Raw genomic sequence first — 25557 nt, 5'->3', positions numbered from 1 at the left:
AAATTAATACGAGAAAAATATCTATCGATCTATATGATTAGGACAGTACGTAATAAATTAATGTAAACTACTTAAACATATTATTCTTGCGTGTTTACATATCTAAGGCTAAAGCTTTTTATGGCCTAATTAGTTACACATGCCTACATTTTCAAAAGTCAATAATGGGCTTTATAATCATTTAGGCCTTAGATTTTTAAAAGCCCATCAATTTTGTATACTTCGGCTCTTAATCATTTTTTTTTTTTGGTGAAACCTGAGTCTGATTTTCACTTTTTGTTTCACTAGTCTGACCATATTTTATTTTATTGATAGTTTCACTCATCATCGAATGGTTGCATAGTAATACTCATTCCAAATACAATTTTTTGGGTCCATTTTCCCTTTGTACATTGCAGACAAAGACGACTTCCATGTGTCTGTCTATTCTGCTACAAGTGTTAAAATGTTTTGGTTTTATTACTGTTTTGGTTACAAGGAAAAAAACAAGAGTTGGGTATATTTTAAAATAATACTAGTAGTAGTCATGAAATATTATCCATAGAGGGGGATGAAAAGAAGATAGATCCGTTTATTCCAACGGTCTTTTGACCGGTACTTTTTTGTCTTCATAAGATCCCTTTTGGAATCCAAAGATAAATAATCATCATTTTACTCTGAGAACCCCTTTAAAAGCAAATGAAATGATCATGCCATTTCAAAATTTAATTATTTTTTTTATAAAAAGTTTCAGTTTTAATATATTCAAAAAAGTAGTAGAAAATTCTAGCTAGGTGAAAGCGAAGGATGAACGGATTTTGAGTTGTTTCACTTTCCCTAGAACGAACCAGCTGATTAATTATATAAAGAATGAACAAATAGGTAAGAAGAGGCAATGTGATTGAATTATAACAATTTCAAGAATTACATATGTGAAAAGAAAAAGAAAAGAAAAAGGGATTTCAAGCTTATCCGAAGCTTAAAAATCCAGTTTGGGTTCAAAAGAAGACATAAAACATTTCTTCTGAACCTGAAAAATAAATCCCCAAATGAATGTAATAATCTGATGATGATGCTTTCTGCATCCATCCATGTTTTTTTTCTTCTGCTTCTTCTTCTTCTAAGAATCTAAAAAAAAGCAACCAATGCCTTCTCTTGATTCTTTAACCTAAAATGCAATATGAATCTTGAAATAACCAAAAAAAAAAAACAAAGAATGTGATATGATTGTTTCCTTCTTCTTCTTCCTTCCTCCTCCTAAGTAGTACTAATTAAGATTCTAGACTCCTAAGACCAATGAATGAGTGTTTCTAGAACGTTGTTGGAGAGATTGATGATGAGTTAGTGTACACTGAAGTTTGTCCCTTGCTCTGGCTATTGTAGTAGTAGTACTGAATCAATCTTCTATCTTGATGGTTGATGTTGTTACTGCTTCATGGCCATCTTTGGTGCTGCTTGTTTCAGCTGCTGCTGCTGCATTCTTTGTCGCTGTAGTAATAACTACTGTTTTTGATGCTGCTGTCGTTGCAGCTAGTAATATAAGCAACAAAACATTACAATCAAGCATGATTCAAAGCAATGTGTCCAATGGTTTTTCAATTAAGATTTTGAGTTGTGAAATCAAACCTGAGGTGGAAGTTGTAGAGGATGGTGATGAAGATGATGGCAATGATAGAGCTAGAGAGGTTGGGAGGGAGAGGATTGGAGGCGGAGGCTGCTGCTGAGAGCTGAATTGCTGCTGAGAACTAAAGTGTTGCTGGTGAGGCAAGTAAGGATATTGCAGCAGAGGAGGAGGTGGAGCAGTGTATTGACAGCTGAAACCTTGATGATGTTGAGCTTGAGCTTGAGCTTGATTGCTACTTTGTGCTGCGTTGTATTGAGCATAGAATGGATAATAGCCATGGTACATTCCTGTTGATCCTGATGATGGATGTCCCACATATGGTGAAAACTGCTGTCCTCCATAGAGATGATGATTGTAGTAGTTCTGCAAACCAAAAACACATACATAAGAACTTCAAAATTTTATCAGTGAAATGGAAACAAGCTACATTGTGAGAGATCTATGAAAGTAACTAACCATTGGGTACATTCCCTCTTGAGAATAACCAGCAAATCTGCAGAAGAAGATATTAATTTTGGGCCTTGCTACACACATTAACCAGAAACGATTGTTATTTGATGTGATGACTACGCTTACCCGTAAGCAGTTGGGTAAGGAAATGGGAATTGACCAGTGTGTTGTTGTTGTTGTTGCTGCTGATGAACAAAAGCAGAGGAAGAAGAAGAGGCTCGAAACTGAGGAGAAGGAGCAACTAATCCTACTCCTGATCCTGGTGATCTGAATCTCCCTGCTCCTGCAAATCAAGTTTCTTTATTAATCAACACATGACTCTTTCACGTGTTAATCAAGTAACAAGATCCAAAAGATCAGATTTTTTCAATCACCCTAAGCTAGTAGTTTCCATTGCATTCTAGAGAAAGAGAGAGAGAGTTAAAAAAAAAAAAAAAAAAACCATGTCTAGGAGAAGTAGGAGGACGCGGTTTCTGAGCACCAAGACAAGCGAGGTTGCAATTAGCTCTTCTTCCATCAATCATAGGATTCATATTCTGACAAGCTCTCATGGCTGCTTCAGCTTCCTTAAACGTCACCTGATCAAATCAAAAACCACCGCCTTTAGTAAAAAAAGGTAAAAACTTTAACAATAGAAACTTAGAAGAAGAAGAAAGAAGAAACATACAAATCCATATCCTTTGGATCTTCCAGTGTTCTTGTCAGTAATGACAACAGCTTCAACAATGTCACCAAACTGTTCAAAGTAACGCCTCATTGTATCTCTCTGCGTCTCCCAGGCTAATCCTCCCACGAAGATTTTCGTCAACTTGGTATCGTTCGTACCGCTACTATTATTATGATTACCTTCCATCTGAAACTGTCTCTGTTGAGCCATCTGATTGCTTTTCCCCCAATTCACAAACCCTAAAATTCACATGAAAGTTTCAATCTTTCTCTCTCTCCCTCTATCTCTATGGCTTTCTTTAACCCAAAATCTTGAACTAAGACGAAAGAAAAAAAACTGAAACTTTACTACTCCCAACAAAAGAAAACGATTCACAGAATACGAAAGAAGAAGAAAAAAAAAATGAAAACTTTGGACCTAAAGAGTGAAACAATAGAGAAAGAGCAAAAAACCTCTGTTTTGGTTGATTGAAGGAAAAGAGAAGGGGAGAGAAACCAATGGAGGAAGACAAGAAAGCTGCTAGTGGGAACCCACGACCACGAGAGACGACAATGGCCCTATAGAGAGAAGAGAGAAGAGAGAGAGAGAGAGAGGACCTATTGAAATATTGAGGAAAAGCCAGAGACCCAATTTTACCTTTTTCGCTGTATTTATATACTATGCGTTGTTTTGTTTTGATATATATATATATATATATATACTGTTTAATCTTTGTGTTGGGTCCGCTGCCTAAAAACCATTTGCTTCGCTGTCTTCAACCTCCCTCTCTTGAAGTCTACAAAATTCTCGATATGTAAAAATTCTTATTTTATTTTCTATACAACAAAAAAAAACACAAACTTTGACCGTTCCTCTCTAAGGATAATTAAAAAAATAAGGGTGAGAAAAAGTTTTTAAATTTCTACTCCTCTCTAAGGAGTATTTTTTTTTTGTTTATTTTGAATTTTTTTCTTTTTTTTTATGGGTCTTGACTTTCTGGCACAAGCTTCTAAATACTCTCTTTTCTTGACTTTCTGGCACAAGCTTCTAAAAAGAAGACCCTTTTAATAGTTCCAAGTTATTTAGTTATATATTGTTAGACGAGATACTGGAATATTTACGACCGTATCTTTCTTTTTTTTTTGGTTGGCGGCTCTTTACGACAATATCAAATAAAAGAATATTATCGTTTCAGGCGATCGACGGTAGGTCTTAGCTACGTACGTATATGCTTTGAGATGATTACGTTATAAAATGACAGATCATCCATAATTTCACATATTATCCCCCCCCCCCCTCCACGATTAGGCGCTCTCATCATACTGTTCCCTTTATCTATTCGCTTATTTCGTGTATGTTTGTGTGTCTTTGGGTTTACCCTATAAATTCTACAAATTTGGGCGGTCCTCTCTAATAATCCGCCATTAATATCAACAAAATTCACAAAAGTAAGGAGAAAAACGTTATTCATTTTCATAATCATCATGTTACGTTAATGTATGTGGCTTTTATGTCCTTTGTATTCATGGTTATATTTTATAGATATCTTCCCATGCATGTCTACATGATCTTGAGAGACGCATACCAAATTGAAATTCATATTATGCATACTGTTTGTACATAGACACGGTGTACGTCTTAATTCTAATTGTTACATGATTGAAGGGTCAAATTAAAGGCATCATAAGAATAAATATTAAATAGTTTTTTTTTCTTCTAGTTAATGCATTATCGATCGCTACGAGAATATTTCAAGAAATATGTAGCTATATATTTTGGTCGGGTTAGAAAAGGTAAATAAAATACATACTTAAAAAAAATGGAACTAATTGATATATTTCGTACTATACAATTTTAAAATATAAGAATACAGTACCTTCAGAAACTTCTCAAGCTCTGAGGCAAAGCTTATACATTTCAAGCAGCTCCTCTTGCTTCTTCTGGTACAGCTTAATTAAGGATATTTCCTATGAAAAAAAAAACAGAAAATCTCGACATTAACCTGATCAACTAGCTAGAGAGTTGGAAGTTGGTCAATACATTTACTCCTCTTCCATAGTAAATGGTGTTTCGAATGCTTTAAAGGAACAGTCGAAAACGATTTAAACTAATTAACGTCTTTGGTTTTGATTAAAGGCAATGTCCCAAGCTGTAACTAAACATTCCTTCAACGCCAACAAAAAATTGTTAAACAAAACAGTATAAAGGACTATCGTGAAAGAGTCCAAAATCAATGGAACTACAAAATTGCCCCTCGCCATTAAAAGAAAACGGGGCGTAGAGTCATATGACGTCTCACCATTAGGCTTAACAAATTTTGACGAAAATTCACCAAACTAAGATTGCTTCCCATGCAAACTTTCAATTACTTCTAGAGAGTTTCCAAATTCAAGTATTTATTATTTTAACACTAAACTGCCATCAGTTCCTTTCAATATATATCATCCATATATCACCAATTATATATCTTTTACCAAAAGAAAAAAAAAACAATAATTACTCTGTAGACTTTAATATATTCAGTAATATACTATATATATAAAAAATATGACTAAACTAATATGTACAATGGGCGCGCGCGTGTCGCTGAGAACGTACAGATATATATATTAACATGCATGTGACAGTTTTATGACATCAATTTGTAAACCAATAATTGACAATAAGCGTCAATGAAACTTTGAACTCAAAAAAAAAAAAAAAGGGTCAATGAAACTACAGTTCTTCACGTGCCCATGGGGAAAAAACACCAACACTATTACTATATACGTTTTTTTTTTTTGAACAAACCAATATTAACATGGGCTACAATTTAATTAATAGATTTAATTTTTTTTTTAAGACTACTATGGAAACATGAAAAAAAAATGTTTGAATAAGTGTTTATCAACATTGGTAGTACTTTATATTAACGTAATTCCTTCAAACAGTTCAAAAAGAGGTAAATAAAAGAAAAATAAGCTAACCCTGAAAATAATTATTACTTAAAAATCGTAAAATAAAACTAATAACCAACTCACTAGAAAAAATCACTACAAAGTACAAACCAATTCTTACGTACATCTCCATTACATATTGCAAAACAAATTTTAAAATTATGAAGTTTTGTATGGGGCACGTGCCCCTGTAGTGATACACTACGTATGCCCCCAAAACTTACGCATATATTCTGCCATAATGTTAAATTTTGTAAAATAACGAATTAATTGATCAAGATATAATGATATATTGGTGACTGTACGTAGTTAAATGGTAGAAATTTTAAATAATTTTAAAAACAATTTATAAAAAAAAACAAATTAGTTAATTAGTGTTGTATCGAATTGGATCACTATCTGAATTTAAACCTATGTTAGATGTTGACATCTAGATGGAATTACACCAAAAACGGAAACGTACGAATAATATAATGCATGATACCTTAAAAATTATTTGGTTAGTGAATTAAATCCATTTAAAAACTCCATTAAAATAATACGTTATATACATAATCATTGATTTATTTTTAATTAATGCATGCGTTGTTCACTCTGTGATTTTTAAATACAAGTAAAATCAAGCTTTATTCAATATTAAAGTATTTTGAATTAGATTTTAGTTAATGGATATAAAAAAAACAAGTTAGGATACATAAACTCAAAAACCAATTTGCATCTTGTTATTTGAACAGATTCATATTAAACAAATTATTGGACTCCCCTTACATCCTTCTGTTTATGTTGAGCCCAGAAAACATCAATTTTTTTTTCCTAAATCTTACTTTTAAACGGTACGTTTGATGATACGGGGTGGCATTATGCTAATGGTATATTCAACATCCACAATGGAAAAAACGTGAACTAAATATTGTAGAAGTCTAAAAACACAAAATTCTTTTATGCAGTTCTTCTGCTTTAATTTAGGGAACGTTATTAAAAAAAAAATTCACATGTACATGCATAACTTTCAAAAATATTTATTATATCTTAGAAGAACATGATTTTCTTAAGTACCAGTTTTTCTTTTTATCTTCAAAACTTATAAAAAGAAGTTATATTTAAAATAGAAACAGCCTGTATAAAACAGAATTATAAAAATATACGAATTAATTGTATTGGCTACAAGAAAGATTCAATATAATAATTGACCTGTAAATTTCTACAGGTCCTTATAGTAATAGTTAGAAATTTTGTATTTTCAAAGCGCAACCAATAAAAAACATGGACTTATAAAAGACACACACACAAAAATAAAGTTGGGTGCAATGTCATTAATCAAGCTAAAAAATAATCATTTAAAGCATGGAATTCCTGAATCGCAACAAAATGATTCTGTGTTTAGACAATTGTAGAAAGGCCTCTTAACTAATCTTAAATAAAGTCTTAGTTCCAACCACATTAACACTCCTTACCTCTATCAATTTTGTTTTCTTAATTACGTTTCTACGCAATAAGGATATGTACTTACACACATGTACATTTCTAAAGCGTGAGTTTTTGACGTCATCGTTATCTTTCCTTAGTCTCACCTTTATATAGTGATCGCTAACACAAACATAACAATAAACTGCTACGGGTTAAAAAAAATGAGCAAAAACAAAACTATTTGGAATATAGAATAAAAATAATACAAGAATCGATGGGACATTGAGAAAAATTCTTATAACTTGCAAAATATGGAATATTTTGTTAATATTATTATCTATGTTGTAAAATAGATTAGATGTTGCAATCATTGATTTTATTACAAGAATTTAGAAAAGAAACACACATCACGCACTTTGACCGTTTTAGATATTATTATTTACATGACTACAAAATTATATCGAACGATCGAGCAACATTCTAATAATAAATAAATGTAATTTAAGAGGTTTCCAATAGCTAAGAAAAATGAAACGGTTATTAATCCTATTTGATCAGATGGGTGGAATATGAACACTCATGAGTCATTACCCAACTCCACCATGTTTCGAACACCAAATAATCTACGTTTAGTCATTACCCAACTCCCACTTCATTCCGAAGATAGTTTCCCATATATAAAACATACACACACAACACAATATTATAAATATATGTACTGTATACAACTCTTCGTCACATCCGGAAAAAACACTCCTTGTCACATCAACTTTTTTTTAGTAATGATCAACCTTTTCGTTTACAAATAACAAAAAAACTTTTATAGTGAAACGTTTGTTTATTTATCGATGAAAAGCCACATCTTGCGGAGGGAAACTTTTTAACACACCCTATTTCGACTTCATTATTTCATATACAGTGTGTGCTCGTTAACCTCGTTTACATAAATCTAAAGAGAGAAGAAGACGAAGAGGTATTAATTACTAAGTTGTGTGGGTTGTTAATTTGTTTAAAGGGAGCTTTTCTATATACTAAATTTTAAGGTCAAGGGTCATCGTTACGATGTGGGCTTGCTTCCTACAATCTAGTTGCCTTATGGGGCCTACTCTTCCTTCTTCTGATAACTACATCACCTTTTTTTTTATCCGACAACTATATATCCCTTTTTATGTTTCTTTTTTCTTTTCTTTTTTACAGTAATTCTTAACTCGTTGTAAACGTAAAATAATACAATATGAAAATATAATAAATAGATCAAGATGGATTTATTATTTATAATAAACTTTAGTGTACCTTTTGCGGTAATGTTTACGTGGATTTCATAGTTTTAGAATATAATGAATAAACCGATGAACATATAATTTTGAGAGAGAAAAAAATATACATTGGATGGTTTTTTTTCCAACAATATACATTATACATATTTGAACCCAAGTGATAATATCTCGATGCTTGTTCTTGTCATATTTGATGATTTTAAGTTCTTGTAAAAGATGTGTAACAAAATCACTATAGTGAGGCTCACGTTTTAATTTGAAAACTAAATAATAACAAACAAAATAGCAAAATAATATAAACTAGGGGCCAAAAAAATATTGAAACTAATAATTGTGAAAAAAGAACAAAAGAATAATAATCATTCATAATTGACAGTGAACTTAATATTTCTCTGTGGAGGGTTGTATTTTAATTTTCAAACTAACTAATGAAAACAAATGGAAAAGCTAATTATGATAAGAGCTGAATGTTTAAAAATAATTAAAGAAAACCCGAAAAAAAAAAGGTGCACAAAGAGACATATGCGTTTTCCTCATGCATCTTGTTTTTTATACAACAATAAATATATATAGTATATATATATATATATATTCATTCTCCGCTAGCTCTCTCATCTCCAACTTTCATCAGTTCGGTAGTTACAATTAAATAAACCTCATAGCTCTGTTCTTGAGTTAATCTAGAAATCTCTTTGATGATGTCCAAATCTATGAGCATATCAGTGAACGGACAATCTCAAGTGCCACCTGGGTTTAGGTTTCACCCGACCGAGGAAGAGCTGTTGCAGTATTATCTCCGGAAGAAAGTTAATAGCATCGAGATCGATCTGGATGTCATTCGCGACGTTGATCTCAACAAGCTCGAGCCTTGGGATATTCAAGGTTTATAAAAAAAAAAAAAATAATTATGGGTTAATTTTCTACTTTTTTTTGTACACTCTCTTAATCCAATTTTCCGAAATTAATATTTTTTTCCTTATATATAAATGGCTGTCTTGTCTATACCACTTTTGATACATGACGTTCCCATGTATCCTTTTAACGAGAATATATATGACTAGAGTACAGAGAATCTACACTTAGTTGTTGCTGTTGTTTGTTTACATTAGGAGTTAGTTACTGCAAAGACCAATATACGTTTAGTATTTGTTATACAATTTATGTTTTAAAGTCTTTACTGTATATTTTTGTCGCTATGCAGAGATGTGTAAAATAGGAACAACGCCTCAAAACGACTGGTATTTCTTTAGCCACAAGGACAAAAAGTATCCGACGGGAACCAGAACTAACCGAGCCACTGCGGCGGGATTTTGGAAAGCAACGGGCCGCGACAAGATCATATATAACAATGGCCGTAGGATTGGGATGAGAAAGACCCTAGTTTTCTACAAAGGCCGAGCTCCTCACGGCCAAAAGTCTGACTGGATCATGCATGAATATAGACTCGACGACAACATTATTTCCCATGAGGATGTCACCGTTCATGAGGTATGTATCGATTTCAGAAACGTTTAATTACGAGTTTAATCGAAGTATGTGGGCTCTCTTTTGAATATGGTGAGACAGTTATGTCTCATTTTACATCACAATCTCGATTTTGTTTTGATTATGATTCATTGACCATAATAAAAGTTATTAGTTTATTTACACGTACAAGTAGCTAGACCAAAGAAAGTATTACATAATATATGATAAAAAAAAATTGATCACATGTTCGTACATAAATTTACAAATTAAAAACCGTTTGTTCTTTTGCAACTTAGAAAAAATTAAAGAACATATAAAAAAAAGTTCACTTATTTATTTTCGATCTCCATTGTATATTAATATATATAATACGACATACAACTGAAATATAAAATTTTACGCTTTTTACTTTGGATTAACCAGACTGTGTCCCAACACATGATGAATTTTGCTGATATATGTTATTTTGTTTTGGAATATTTAAGGTGGTGAGTATTATAGGGGAAGCATCACAAGACGAAGGATGGGTGGTGTGTCGTATTTTCAAGAAGAAGAATCTTCACAAAACCCTAAACAGTCCCGTTGGAGGAGCTTCCCTGAGCGGTGGCGGAGACACGAGGAGGACGACGTCGTCTCAGATCTTCAACGAGGACACTCTGGAGCAGTTTCTCGAACTTATGGGGCGATCTTGTAAAGAAGAGCTAAATCTTGACCCTTTCATGAAACTCCCAAACCTTGAAAGCCCTAGCAGTCAAAAAATCAACAACAGCTGCCACGTGAGCACTCCCAACACTAATCATAATATCCACGTCAGCAACGTGGTGGACACTAGCTTCGTTACTAGCTGGGCGGCTTTGGACCGCCTCGTGGCCTCGCAGCTTAACGGACCCACATCTTACTCGATGGCACCCGTCGATCAAGATCATCCTTACCCTAGTCTAAACCGGTCCGCTTCGTACCACGCCGGTTTACCTCAGGAATATACACCGGAGATGGAGCTATGGAATACGACGACGTCGTCTCTATCGTCATCGCCTGGCCCATTTTGTCACGTGTCGAACGGTAGTGGATAAACGAAACGGAGGGAAAGAGAGAGGGAGACACACACATACACACGCAGAGAAGACATTTCACATTTGTGTAAAAAGATATAATCATACCATATAGTTGTTGAAACATTAAAAAAGAAAGTCAGATTTGTGATAATTACAGTGGTTATGAGATATTGTAAAATAGATTAATATTATATATAAAAAAAAAAAGAGGAGGAATAAAGATCACAAAAAGGAGATATTTCGTTATTGATGGGGTTAGCATTTTTTATCTCATTAATCAAAATGTCTTCCATTTAATTTCACAATTTTCCTTCTAGAAGAGAAATAAACAATAGACTAAAAATATTACTAGACAAGATTAATCTAATATCGTGAAAACTGAAAGAAAAAAAAAAGATTACAGGGAAAAAAAAATGTAGAAACTATATAATTGTTGAAAAGTAAATATTTTGCGATATCAAGATATATATACAAAGTGCTATTATAGATTCTTTGGCTTAATCTTATGTGATATTTGTTTTTTTTTTGTCTGCGCGAACTCTTTAACTCTGACAAAATCTCCCTCTATCTAAATGCCCAGGTAATTGTTTTTCTTAACCTTAGGCTTGATGTTATAACACCATATCAATATATGATTCAGATGACAAAAATATATACTATACAATTTGGCAAGACTTCGAACTATAAAAATAAGCCAGATGTCGTACAAAATTCTTTTTGGATTATAAAAAGCCATATATAATATACATTTTAATATTTTGTCAAAAAAAATACATTTTAATATCATATAGAGACATATAGTATGTCTGTATGTCTGTCTGTGTTTTTAGTAGGCACAGATAATGGACTATCTTATCTCAAGTACTATCAGTCGATTGTATGATTTTGAGATTAACAGATTATGACTGAATGTCATTAATAGCAGTAGACATAATAGTAGATGCTTTCTTGTTCTTATTCAATGAGAAAAAAATGTCGTATAGTCCAATTATTTATATAATAAAAATAAAATATAAATCAATCATAATCTATTAATCTCAAACATAGTATCGAGTGATATAGTACTAATTAGGATAAGATAACCTAATAGAACTTTCTCGGCTATAATAATGTACCGCTTAATACAAAATTTCTCGCTTAAACATGTTTATCGAAAGTATTTTAAAATTTAAGAAAAATCGAAATGACTATTTACTAAACTTAAGGAAATATTTTTATTTAACAAAAACACATTGTTTTATTTGTACTTTTGTAGTGACGTAGCGAGAAGTGAGAAACGAATCAAAACTAAATCAATGCTTTGTTTATTTTCTCACGTACTCCTTAATCTCCATGGTCAAATATCCCGTCTTCTCAAGCCTGCCGATCACCCGAAACAAACACATCATAAAGATTACTAAGTTTTTGAACGAACAGTAGTCACTAAAAGTTAATTAAATTTAATAATTCGAAAATTTTAAATATATTTACTTTAAACCTTATATAATTAAGTTTTTTTTTTTAAATAGTGTAAAAATTCAACTTATTCATCTGTAATAAGAACTTCTTCTTCTACACGTCAGATTACATGCAACTTAACCCGACATTCGGATATAAACAATATGGGGATTGTCCCCCTTAGCTTAATTAATGAAAGTTCTCTTTTTCCTCGTATAATGTTGAGGTATGGCCGCATCGGTCAAGAGATCAATTATCCCAAGTACGCCTTCCCGCAAAATTGACAATTCATCCTTAACGCCATAATTAATTCACATAAACATGTCATTGATTAAAGTTCGAAGGGTTACTAACTATAGTAAAAGACATATTATAAGGACGTAAGAATTTCATTTACGTACGACTCAAAAAGCCATATATAATATTCCACGTCATCACTTTTGTGTTGGGTGGGAACCTTCACATTTTTCCTAAGTTATTATTTACATAATAAAAATTTGATCTCATGGAATCGAAAAATACCATGCACGTGTCCAAAGGTATGAAGGTACTCACATTAATTATGTCTATACGACTATATACGTACAGACGTACGTCCGTTAAATTGGTTGTTAAAAAAAAAAAAAGTGGTTTCGACTCTGTAAATAACTAAAACTATCGAAAGTAAGTTATTTACATAATGCATGTATATGTATATGCAAACACATTAGCATACAAATTATGATTATAACACACCATCTTTTTCCGATCGTGACAACACAAAAAGCTAAAATCACTTCAAAAAGGAGATGAAAGTCCGAGGAGAATGGGTTTACCGACAAAAATTAACCTAAAGTCCATCATCGTTTTCCCTCTCTTTATCTCACATGAACGAGTTTCAGGGATGATTCTCTCAAGGCATATTAAGATATTTTTTGTCGATGCTCTTTAGTTCACTGTCTTTTGATGTCTATATCGCTCACCCATTTTCTCTCTTTACCTTTACTAAATTTCTCACCATTAATCATACATATATCTTATCTTTAACAAACCCACAAGGATTATGGAGAGAAAAAAAAAACTTAAATCATTATTAGAAAGAGATAGCCAATTCAATCAGCCTCTAGTAATCCTTGGAGTGAGTTGCTTTCGCAATCAAACCACAAATTTAAATTACCATCGGAGGATTATAAAACAAATCAAACTAATTAATCTTTCAACCATGAAGCTGCATGTCATAGAAATTTTTAAATGGTGAATGTGAAAATGCACCGAATGAGAATTTATTTCCGTCATCGATCAAAGTAAAGATGATAACTTGGACTAACAATTTTCAACAACGAGTATATACTATATGTATAATAGAAATATAAAAAAATATGGTTCAGATGATATATGTAAGCTTCTTTATGAAAAAAAAAAAAAAAATCGAGGAGATGATTGAGGGTAGTTGCGATGGGATAGTGCAAGCTCGTGCCAACGAGGTCTAACATCCATGTCGAAAAATGTAAATATATATATATATATATATATATATATATGTTCTTTCAACGAACCAGCACAGTCTAATATTCGTGATTCAAATGTGAAAAGTAGAGAAATTAATCAATAAAAGGTGATTGGAATCTTTGGTTTATTTTTTTCTCTTTTTTGAATTTAATTTCCCATCATTTTGATGTGATTAGAATTGGGTCAGAGTTTATTACGCTTTGAGCTTCCGCTTTATGGGAACAGGTTCCATTTTTAGTTAGCAAGAACCATGTGTTTCGAATATCGTTATACAACATAACATTGAAATTCTACGCTTATGAGTTTTGACACATCAAGGGACTGATATAAACGTGTATATATATATATATATATGTTCATATTTGTGATGTAGTACTCTATATATATTATTAAATTCTAAACAATGTTATACATATAGTATAATAAGATGCTTTAATTTGTCGGTACATATATGTTTTTACTGATTATCAAATAAAAACTCCAATGGTAAGGTTCAAAGGTTAAATTAGTCGTATAGTCTACTTAATAATTTTTCCAACTGCAAAATTAATTGCATTGGTTTTGAAACTAGTATTAAGATACTGTTTCTGTTAATATTAAATGTTTTAAAAATAAAAGAATAACGTGATTAAGATCACTAAACTTACTTTTCAGAACACTTATTTTGGCTAATAATGTGTTTACTTTTCTGTCTTCTAAAAATCTAAGAGTGTGTTTCCTTTGGCCCCATTTTGTTCATATATACTTTAAGTTTATTCCAAAGAGAGATGCATTAAAAGTCTATATCTCCTCCTACTCCACTCTATTCTTTTTCTTCCTTAAACTATATTATGGAGTAAAATCGTCTCTAGTATCATTCTATGACTCACTCTAAAATAGAGTAAAAGATAGAATTATTCTATATTTAGTGTTATCTTATTATTACTCTATTTCTTATACTTTTCTCTTTTAGAAAAAAATTAAAACTGATACATTGGAGAGAAGCTCTCTTCTAGTATCATAGAGTTAAAGAAAAACATTGAAAATGAAGTAATTGTATTTTTTTTCAAAAATGTTAGTAATTCCGGGAGAAAAGGATGAATATATATATATATATATATATATATATATATATATATAATCCCATTTTTATCAAATTATATTCAAAATAACTATATGTAATATGAAAATCGAATATTTGTTGGGTTTTGGACTAGTTCAAATTCATTACCTCTGCAATGTAATGGGTTATACTAGCTACCCCAAAAAAATTACTGAGCCTGGGCTGGATTCGTCTTAACTGTACAATCTGGATTTTCGGGTCTGCTATTAGATAAAATTATTGGGCCTGGGCTGGATTCGTCTTAACTGTACTAGCTGGATTTTCGGGTCTGCTATTAGATAAGAAACACAAAAACAAAACCCCACACGTTTCTATACGTTCCCTACATTTGGCTCTCATTGGATTTTGTTTAAGATTCTGTGAAAGACGTGCGTACCTTTCCTTAATTTGGACTTATGTAATACTTTCAAGTCTCAACTGTATTCAAAACCCGAAAGTCCAGCTAGTAGTATAAATTTGGTGAAGTAATGAAGAAAAAAATAAAGAAACTACACTACACGATGAGTAAGTTGACTTTGTTCTCAAAGAGACACCAATTACATCGATGTATATCGGGATAGCTTAGTTTGACGGCGTCGTTTAACTAGTCGGACAAACATTACACGATGAGTAAGTCGACTTTTCTGACTGAAAATGTAGATAGTGATAGTCAGTGTGCGTATGGGTGCCACTCATTTTTTTTTTTTTTTTTTTTTTTTTGTAATTTTCTTTTTGGCTCCACGAGTTTGATTAATATTACGTTTACGTACAGTTACAAAATTAGGCAGACTGAGTTCTCTGGAAAGTCAACTGATAATATCTTAACACACAACCATCCTAATTTATATTATATATATATATATATATATATGTATATATTTATACCATCATGTTTTCTTTGTGTAAATTCTACAACACAGGTGTGGTACAATTATTCTAAATTACTGTAAGATGTCTGAAAAGTGAAAACACTTTTTTTCGAAGGAAAAAAAAAATGATAACAGCTTCTTAATTTAGTTAAAAACAAATTGAAACAAACTACATGCAATTTTTTTTTTTTTTTTTTTTTTTGTTAAAGGGTACTACATGCAAATTTTTGATAAAACGAATGTCATTAGTACGAATTAGTAAAACAGATACATAAAATTGTCACCAAGTGACAATAATAATGTGTGGTCTCGTTGTTATCTAGCTATAGAGGACATAGTAATTTTGAAATTTTACATAGCAATTTTTTCGTTCAAAAAAAAAAACATAGCAATTTAATTCGTGGACTTTATCATTATGTTTTGATTGAGGTCTCCCGTACGTATAACGTAAAGTATAGTAATATAGAGCTTAATTTTTGTTTTTGTTGGATATATCACAAAATAAAAGGAAAAAAGTGGCTCGGTATTTAATTTGTTTTCTGAACATTATTTCTTTGCATGAGGTAACAATATAAAAATTGTTGTATAAGTTTTGGTGGTATTGAGAATTTTTTTTATTAAAACAAAAATTTCGAGTCAATATATTATATCAATTATAACCACATGATATATTTAAATGAAGACGAAGAGATGCCAAGTGATGAAACGATGAAATAATAATGATAGAAAATGATCAAACCATGATCATTAGCCTTATAATACAAGCATCTCAAATCTCAGTTCTTTTCTTATCAACCGGATATGATTAACTAAAATATCACACGAGACCGGTCTTTTACGCCACACAACCTCTCTCTCTCTATATATATATATATATAAACGTATGTATATTTACAAATAGAACACACCAAATGCAAAATACATTTGTAGAGAGACCCCAATAATGGCATTTACTTCTTCTCCTTCGCATGGTTACCAAAACGCAGCGTTTTGGCGCACTCTTTTCATATTACACTGTATCTCTACACTACTAGTCTTCACTACGATCTCAACACCACCCGAAGATCCTGTCAAATGTGTGTCGGGAAACACGAATTGTACCGTCACCAACTCGTACGGAGTCTTCCCAGACCGTTCCACGTGTCGAGCCGCCAATGTGGCATACCCAACATCTGAAGCGGAGCTTGTCTCTGTAGTTGCTGCAGCCACTCAAGCCGGACAGAAAATGCGTGTAACCACTCGTTATTCCCATAGCATCACTAAGCTCGTGTGTACCGATGGAACTGACGGTTTGTTCATAAGCACAAAGTTTCTAAACGATACCGTGAGAGCCGATGCAGATGCCATGACCTTGACGGTTGAGAGCGGCGTGACACTTAGGCAGCTCATTGCTGAAGCCGCTAAGGTTGGATTAGCGTTGCCTTATGCACCGTATTGGTGGGGATTGACCGTGGGTGGTATGATGGGGACCGGTGCTCACGGAAGCTCATTGTGGGGTAATGGTAGTGCGGTCCATGATTATGTGACCGAGATCAGGATGGTTAGTCCTGGTTCGGCCAATGATGGGTTTGCAAAGGTTAGAGTTTTAAGTGAGATTACAACTCCTAACGAGTTTAACGCGGCTAAGGTTTCTCTTGGCGTTCTTGGCGTTATCTCTCAGGTTTGGAAATTTTTTAAATTTAATTATCTTTTGTTGCTTACTTACAAAGAAATAATAATATCATAGCTCTAACACGTGTGTTTTTCACAATTGCTCGAAAAAGGTGACTTTTAAATTGCAACCGATGTTCAAGAGATCTTTAAGATATGTTATGAGAAACGATTCAGATTTCGGAGATCAAGCCATAACATTTGGGAAGAAACATGAGTTTTCAGATTTCATATGGTTACCAAGCCAAGGCAAAGTGGTTTACCGAATGGACGACCGGGTAGCGGTCAACACGTCGGGCAACGGTTTGTTCGATTTTTTGCCGTTCCGTTCGCAACTCTCTGCGGCATTAGCCATCATTAGATCTTCAGGTTCGTACTTATTTCTACAGCTTTGTTTTTTTATTATTGTCTTCATATGATAAAAATCTATAGAAAATATCATTCAATAATTCTCTCTCAATTTATTAATTATTTATACAGAACCTTTTTTTTTATTTTGTTGTCTTGTATTTAATATTTTCAGAGGAGACACAAGAGAGGTTCAGAGATGGGAATGGGAAGTGTGCGGGAGCCACATTAATTTCGTCTACACTGTTTGCTACAGCATTCGGTCTGACCAATAATGGTATAATTATATAAACATTTGTTCATTTATTATACTTGCACATTTTCATTGATTTCACATATTATTGACTCACTCCTACCTTTGTGTTTCAAACATTCATCGGCTTTAGGCATTATATTTGCCGGTTATCCGGTTATTGGAAGTCAAAACCGTATGATGTCGTCAGGATCATGCTTAGACAGTCTTCAAGATGGATTGATCACAGCGTGTCCATGGGACTCACGTATAAAAAGCGAATTCTTTCACCAAACAACGTTCAGTGTGCCGCTCACGCAAATCAAAAGTTTCATCAATGACATCAAATCTCTTGTCCAGATTAATTCAAAATCTCTATGCGGACTTGAGCTCTACTATGGTATTCTTATGCGTTATGTCACATCATCTCCAGCTTTTCTTGGGAAAGAAACCGAAGCTTTAGATTTTGACCTAACGTATTACCGAGCCAAAAACCCGTTAACTCCGCGACTTTATGAAGATTTCATCGAAGAAATTGAGCAAATTGCGTTGTTCAAGTATAATGCATTGCCACATTGGGGTAAAAACAGAAACTTAGCATTTGATGGGGTGATAAAAAAGTATAAGAACGCACCTGCGTTCTTGAAAGTAAAAGAAACTTACGATCCAACTGGTTTATTCTCAAGTGAATGGACAGATCAAATCCTAGGAATCAAAGGAAAGGCGACGATAGTAAAAGATGGATGTGCATTGGAGGGATTGTGTATATGTGCCAAGGATGCTCATTGTGCTCCGACCAAAGGATATTTGTGTCGACCAGGGAAAGTCTACAAAGAAGCTAGGGTCTGTACACGTGTTGATGACATAAGTGTACACGTGTTGATGACATAAGCTAGGAGCCTTCCCTAACGCAAGGCCAAGGGTACAATCTTGTTCGTTTGACAACAAATAAAATTGGTAAAATCTTGCTCATCACGCTTATCTTTAAATAGAAGAATACATTATCTAATCCATACTCCCATTTTGTTCGCATTTTTTTCCTGATCAATATATACGTTTCATTTCCATTTAAGTTGTTTAAAATCTTTGTGTATAAAATTTGAACCATTAGTTAACCAGAAACACAAGATAAAGTTTTGCACCAATGGATTTATTAGAGATTTAGAGGTAGTTGTTCCATAACTGGAGAAGAATTAAGTACAAAGTTATTCTTAAATTAGTATTATTTAAAATTATAACTCTTCATCTAACTCCTTACCTACACCGTTTTGGTTGAGTGGATGAACCGACTTCTAGTTATGTTTCATGTTTTATTTTTTTTGCCATAGGGCCATATTATATAGGAATATATAATCATATATCTAAACCGTTTTCATTAAGTATTTACATTTTTATAAAATAAAACAATCTAACACTTGGATCCAACTAGGCAACTACCAATATCAAGTGACGATTCCAATAATTTTCCTAAAAATAAAATTTCTCTATGTAGAAAAATTTCTACACGTAACTTTAATTTCTTGTATAATAATCAAGAGGAGACGCAAGAGACGTTCAGAGATGCGAATGGGAAGTGTGTGGGAGCCACACTAATTTCATCTACACTGTTTGCAACCTCATACGGTTTGACCAACAATGGTAATTATTTCTTTTCATTTTACTTATACGTTTTCACCTAATTTCATCTACACTGTTTACTTATATATTTTATTACCCTTAGCTTTATGTTTCAATATTCACCGGGTTTAGGCATTATATTCACTGGTTATCCGGTCGTTGGAAGCCAAAACCGTATGATGTCGTCAGGATCGTATCTAGACAGCCGTCAAGATGGGTTGATCACGGCGTGTGCGTGGGACTCACGTATAAAAGGCGAATTTTTTCATCAAACAACTTTCAGTGTCCCTCTCACCCACGTTAAAAGTTTTATCAACGAGATCAAATAACTTGTAAAAATCGAATCAAAAGCTCGGTGTGGCCTTGAGCTTCACTATGGTATTCTGATGCGTTACGTCAAATCATCTCCCGCTTATCTAGGGATAAAAACCGAAGCCCTAGACTTTGACATAACATACTACCGACCTAAGGACCCGTTAACACCGCGACTTTATGAAGATTTTATAGAAGAAATCAAGCAAGTTGCATTGTTCAAATAAAACGCATTGCCACACTGGGGAAAAAATAGAAACTTGGCCTTTGATGGAGTAATTAAAAAGTACAATAACGCTCCTGCATTCTTGAAAGTAAAGGAGAGTTATGATCCGAAAGGTTTATTCTCGAGCGAATGGACGGATCAGATCCTAGGGATAAAAGGAAATGGAACAATAGTCAAAGATGGATGTGCATTGGACGGTTTGTGTATATGTTCGAAGGATGCTCATTGTGCTCCGGCCAAAGGCTATTTGTGCCGACCGGGAAAAGTTTACAAAGAGGCTAGGGTTTGTACACGTGTCATTGGCACAAGTGTGATTTAAACAGTAGTAAGTTATTAATCATCATTGCTTCTTATATTAGATTGCCATCGTCTTTATTTGTGGGTAGCTAATAATCGAGATAGATTATTTCTATTTTGTTGTTGTAATCATAATAATAATAATGTCGGGTTGCAATAAATTTTGGAATTTTCATGAGGTACCGAAGCCTAATAATTTTATATGTTGTGTTGGTTGCTATGGGTGGTTAAATACAAGAATGATTTATAGATTCTTGCTATAGTCTTAGTAGTATGTATATCATTTCAGTCGACGGTGCGGAGGAAATTAATTTGTAGAGTTTTTGTTATTTTGAAATAAAATATGATCCGTACCCTAATCTAACAAGTAAGACATAACTGTTGAAAATCATCACATGACCACATCTCTATTATTGTTATAATATAATTATTATTCAACGGAAAACAAAACAACCCTCCCAAAAATGCGCAACACCATGTATTCGTATAGTTGACGAAGTATTATTCGTACTCTGTCTACCCTTTTCTATTCCCACAATCAAGAATTCAAGATCAAAGAAATGTGGATCATATATATATTCAAAAAGTCTTTAATAAGACCCCATGTTGTATAAATATTATAAATGAAACTAACATTGACAGCTCGAAAAGTAATGGACGGAATGTTATTGTTAGTCGTTTACTCTGTTACTACTATTATATATCATACAAGCTACCATGATGCACCTAGTGTCAGCCTTTTATGATTTTATTAAGCAAGTAAATTGAACTGAACCGGCCATTCCGCCCCAAAACCACTATATATACCAAACCCCCCATTTGTAAAGATTCAACAAAACTCAATAAAAACCCATGGCTTTAGGTTATTCTCCTTCATGTGGTTCCCAACACGCTGCGTTTTGCCGCACCCTTCTTGGGTTATATTGTTTATTTACACTTGTGCAAATGGCAATCTCAACACCACCCGAAGATCCTGTTAAATGTGTATCGGGAAACACGAACTGTACGGTCACCAACTCATTAGGAGCCTTCCCAGACCGGTCCACCTGTAGAGCCGCCAATGTGGCCTACCCAATGACTGAAGCCGAGCTTGTATCTATCGTTGCTTCAGCCACTAAAGCTGGACGGAAAATGCGTGTGACCACTCGATATTCCCATAGCATCCCTAAGCTTGTGTGCACCGACGGAAACGACGGATTGTTCATAAGCACAAAGTTTTTAAACCACACGGTGCGAGCCGATGCAAAGGCCATGACCTTAACGGTTGAGAGTGGTGTGACCCTTAGGAAATTAATCGCTGAAGCAGCTAAACTTGGTTTGGCGTTGCCTCATGCACCGTATTGGTGGGGACTAACCGTGGGTGGTATGATGGGTACCGGTGCTCACGGAAGCTCATTGTGGGGTAAAGGAAGTGCGGTCCATGATTATGTGACTGAGATCAGGATGGTTAGCCCTGGCTCGGTCAATGACGGGTTTGCAACGATTAGAGTTTTAAGCGAGGCTACAAGTCTTAGCGAGTTTAACGCGGCTAAGGTTTCTCTTGGCGTTCTTGGCGTTATCTCTCAGGTTAGATAGATTAATTAAAATTTTCATATTTGAGTTTTACTACAAAAATATTTATATCCTGGTCATAGAGTTGGAACCCTTTCTAATTGCAATTGTTTCATTGTATGTTTTTTTTTTGACAAGTAGGTGACTTTTGAATTACAACCAATGTTGAAAAGATTGTTGAAGTATGTTATGAAAAACGACTTGGATTTCGATGATCAAGCTCTGACATTCGGGGAAAAACATGAGTTTGCAGATTTTGTATGGTTACCAAGCCAAGGCAAAGTGGTTTATCGAATGGACGACCGAGTAGCGGTCAACACATTTGGCCATGGTTTGTATGATTTCTTGCCCTTCCGTTCGCAACCTTCTGTAGCAGTAGCCACCATAAGATCTTCAGGTTCTTGGCTAGCTTTCTTTATTTTTCAATATTTTATATTAAATATGTTTTTATCCATATAATTAATTTCTTAAAATCAAAAATATTGGGTTAATTAGAGAGAGCTGTTATGAAAGTTGTAACAAGTTTTCTTTTAATTTGTTTTCGAAAAATTGTACAATTTATTTAGAGGAGACGCAAGAGACATTAAGAAATGCGCATGGGAAGTGTGCGGCAGCCACAGCAATTACATCTACGCTGTTTTCTGCTTCATACGGTTTGACAAACAATGGTAATTAACTTTTGTCGTTACATTTTAATTTATACACTAGATATTCACCCGCAGTACACCGCGGAGCTATTTTTTAGTAAAAATAAAATGTTATTTATTTTGCAGATTAACTATATTAATAACTGATATTTAATTTGTATTTTTTAAAATATACAACCATACAAATACATATATATTAGTTAGGGTAGAAAGTATTTTGTTCGAGGTTTATTGTTTTATATTATAGGAACTATAACATACAATTAAATAATGTGTGTTTCTGCTAGTTAGGGTAAAAAGTATTTTGTTTGAGGTTAGTTTCTGCTCTGACCGGTGTTTCTTTCTTCGAGTCATAGCCTCCCATGGAGGCTCTGGCGTTCCTTTTCGACGGTTCTTTTTTCCTTCTTACCTCGATGAAGCTGTGCAACATCAGAATATTCCTTGTTAACTCCGGTATCTCCCTCGTCTCTACTGTCTTCCTGGTTTGCAGCCTAGGTTATGGCCTTTGTTTTGTAGTCAAGGTTGTAGTCATAGTTTAGCTCTTGATCTCGAGGAAGTTACGGCCGGGTCTTTTGTCTAGTTTAGGATAGTTTTCGTTTACCTCTTGTTTGTTCGTTGAATCTTTTAACTAAGTCTTTTATCACCGCTTTAGTTTAGAAAATAGATAGGTCTTCTCCCGTGGTCTGTTCCTTGTCTAGTCTTGTAAGACTAACCCCTTGTAGCAATGTCTCTTGTGGGAACGCAAAGTCTTAGATTTAGATTCTCGGTATTAGATTAGGTGGGTGGGAATTAGATTCACGTTCCTTGCTTACTTTGTTCGAGGTATCCGTCTTCAGTTGGGTTAAATTATCACGGTAGCCTCTATCCTTGGTCCTCTTCCTTCTGCGCTTGTAGGTCCTTGGGACATCGACTCTTGAGTTTGTAGTCCCGCGACTATTGTTCTCTTCCGACTTCTTCGTTGATTTTGAGAGCTTTTCTTTTGGCTTTGTTGTTTTAATTTGTGTTTCCCGCGTATCGGGCTTAAGCATCCGGGGATATTTCTGTGTTCCGCCGGCTTTAGGATTTCAAAACCGCATTCCACCCTTGTATTCTATGTTTGTAGTATATAATGAAAATGTTTAAGTGAAAAAAAAAAATAATAATAATGTGTGTTTATAGAATTAAATTATATTGTTTTGTAAAAATAGAAATTTAATATTAATAAAATTAATTATAAATTAATATTTAATGTTAAAGGAAGTAGTTCCTATTGTTTTGGAATTTTTATTAGGATGGGAAATCTTGTTTTTCAAAACTAAAACTTAATATTAATTACTTAAATGAAAAAACAAAATTAATAATTAATGTCAATGGGATGCTTGTAAATAGGTATGAACTTTAGAATTTATTTGCTAAATATCTCTAAAAATGTATATATAAATATAGATGGTGGATCTCTCCCACTAAATATTTACTCACTTCTCCTTTATGTTTCAAATGTACAACGGTATATATTAGGTATTATATTCACGGGCTATCCGGTCATTGGAAGCCAAAATCGCATGATGTCGTCAGGATCGTGTCTAGATGGACAGGAAGATGGATTGACCACGGCGTGTGCAGGGGACTTACGTATAAAAGGCGTATTTTTTCATCAAACATGTTTCAGGTATTCCTCTCTCGCAAGTTAAAAGTTTCATCAACGACATTAAATCTCTTATCAAGATCGAGCCGAAATCTCTATGCGGGCTTGAACTCTACTATGGCGTCCTAATGCGTTATGTCACATCCTCTCCAGCTTATCTTGGAAAAGAAACGGAAGGCATAGACTTTGACATAACATATTACCGAGCCAAAGATCCGTTAACACCGCGACTCTATGAAGATTTTATCGAAGAAATCGAGCAAATAGCGTTGTTCAAGTACAATGCGTTGCCACATTGGGGTAAGAATAGAAACATAGCGTTTGATGGAGTGATTAAGAAGTACAAGAACGCTCCCCAATTCTTGAAAGTAAAGGAGAGTTATGATCCTAATGGTTTATTCTCTAGCGAGTGGACGGATCAGATCCTAGGGATCAAAGGAAACACGAGGATAGTAAAAGATGGGTGCGCACTGGAGGGTTTGTGTATATGTTCGGAGGACGCTCATTGTGCTCCGAGTAAAGGCTATTTTTGTCGACCAGGAAAAGTTTACAAAGAGGCTAGAGTTTGTACACATGTATAAAAGTTTACAAAGAGACTAGGCTTTTTTACGAATATTTTACATACTGTAACTTTTTTAACACAAGTTGAAAAATATACATATAACCAAAAAAAAAGTCAAAGTTGAGTGTTTTGAAACTCATTGAGAAGCTTCTCGAACTCGACTAATCTGTGACCCCAATCACTATTGATCCTTAACGGCGTCACGTTACTGTAATCAACACCGTTATATCCGGTGGACTCGCCCGCAGAGGATGATAGCTCCACACCTCTTATCAACTTCTTCTTCTTCTTCTTCTTACCGGCGTTCGTTCTCTTCTTCTGAGCCGTCGCTCTCTGAATCGCCCAGAGCACGTCTGATCCACTAATCTCCTTCGGAATCGGTTTACTAGGGTTCGAATCGCCGGTGCGGAGGAGGATTTTTTTGCCTAATCCGCCGACGGATTCGGATTCAGGAGTTTGCGATTTCGTCGGGATGTTAATGAATCGACGGTGGTTTCCTTCGTAATTACGCGGCGGAGGCTGTGAAGAGCCGACGATGGTTGCTCCGGTTCGTCCCCTGAGTAATTGAACCGGCATCGCCGCAGGTTTCACGGTCCACATAGTAAACAACTCCGATTATAATTTTTCTTTTTTTGCAATTGTGGAGAGAATCGAGTCCACACATACTAATCAGTAGCTTATTGGGCTAAAATAGGCCCATTAATTTGAACCGCCTTAAACAGAATGATAGCCCAATAAGAAGTTTTTTTTTTCTTTGTTATTGTGAAACTAGAGA

At 34.0% G+C, this 25557-nt stretch overlaps 4 protein-coding genes and 2 pseudogenes across 9 annotated transcripts; 4 read left to right on the top strand and 2 right to left on the bottom strand.

Moving 5' to 3' along the window:
* Positions 1–858: 858 nt before the first annotated feature.
* On the bottom strand, positions 859–3386 carry LOC104699482 (uncharacterized). Its single transcript, XM_087453995.1, has 7 exons — positions 3173–3386; positions 2721–2959; positions 2496–2631; positions 2180–2336; positions 2060–2096; positions 1606–1966; positions 859–1509 (listed from the first exon to the last, which is right to left on the bottom strand). Exons 2-7 carry the CDS (start codon positions 2928–2930, stop codon positions 1376–1378), a joined length of 1035 nt encoding a protein of 344 aa, XP_087310121.1. The 5' UTR covers positions 2931–2959; positions 3173–3386; the 3' UTR covers positions 859–1375.
* Positions 3387–8807: 5421 nt separating this feature from the next.
* Positions 8808–11087, top strand: LOC104793655 (NAC domain-containing protein 43). The gene is made up of 3 exons (XM_010520053.3): positions 8808–9201; positions 9521–9807; positions 10272–11087. The coding sequence occupies exons 1-3, from the start codon at positions 9015–9017 to the stop codon at positions 10857–10859; spliced, it is 1062 nt and encodes a 353-aa protein (XP_010518355.1). The 5' UTR covers positions 8808–9014; the 3' UTR covers positions 10860–11087.
* Positions 11088–16506: 5419 nt separating this feature from the next.
* On the top strand, positions 16507–20573 carry LOC104793653 (putative L-gulonolactone oxidase 6). 4 transcript variants are annotated; one of them, XR_015560109.1, is made up of 6 exons: positions 16507–17376; positions 17480–17735; positions 17890–17991; positions 18101–18903; positions 19483–19584; positions 19696–20573. XR_015560109.1 is itself a non-coding variant. In XM_010520051.3 (5 exons), exons 1-5 carry the CDS (start codon positions 16660–16662, stop codon positions 18653–18655), a joined length of 1524 nt encoding a protein of 507 aa, XP_010518353.1. In that variant the 5' UTR covers positions 16507–16659; the 3' UTR covers positions 18656–19013. The 4 variants fall into 4 exon arrangements, 2 of the variants coding, with proteins under 2 accessions (XP_010518353.1, XP_087311432.1); XR_015560108.1 differs by having other exon boundaries at positions 19483–20443; XM_010520051.3 differs by lacking the exons at positions 19483–19584; positions 19696–20573 and having other exon boundaries at positions 18101–18526; positions 18633–19013.
* On the top strand, positions 18843–20573 carry LOC104793654 (L-gulonolactone oxidase 2 pseudogene; annotated as a pseudogene). The gene is made up of 3 exons (XR_015560460.1): positions 18843–18903; positions 19483–19584; positions 19696–20573. The product of XR_015560460.1 is annotated as an L-gulonolactone oxidase 2 pseudogene (transcript).
* A 646-nt stretch (positions 20574–21219) lies between these two features.
* On the top strand, positions 21220–25418 carry LOC104793650 (L-gulonolactone oxidase 5-like; annotated as a pseudogene). The gene is made up of 4 exons (XR_015560106.1): positions 21220–21964; positions 22091–22346; positions 22516–22617; positions 24094–25418. The product of XR_015560106.1 is annotated as an L-gulonolactone oxidase 5-like (transcript).
* LOC104793651 (uncharacterized) lies at positions 24803–25382 on the bottom strand. The gene has a single exon (XM_010520048.3). It carries the CDS (start codon positions 25380–25382, stop codon positions 24897–24899), a length of 486 nt encoding a protein of 161 aa, XP_010518350.1. The 3' UTR covers positions 24803–24896.
* Positions 25419–25557: the final 139 nt, after the last annotated feature.

Source organism: Camelina sativa, chromosome 6 (genome assembly GCF_030686135.1).
Source record: "Camelina sativa cultivar CO46 ecotype springtype chromosome 6, ASM3068613v1".
Classification (NCBI taxonomy): domain Eukaryota; kingdom Viridiplantae; phylum Streptophyta; class Magnoliopsida; order Brassicales; family Brassicaceae; genus Camelina; species Camelina sativa.
The sequence above is the reverse complement of the archived record's forward strand: the minus strand, read 5'-3'. Positions and strand labels throughout refer to the sequence as shown.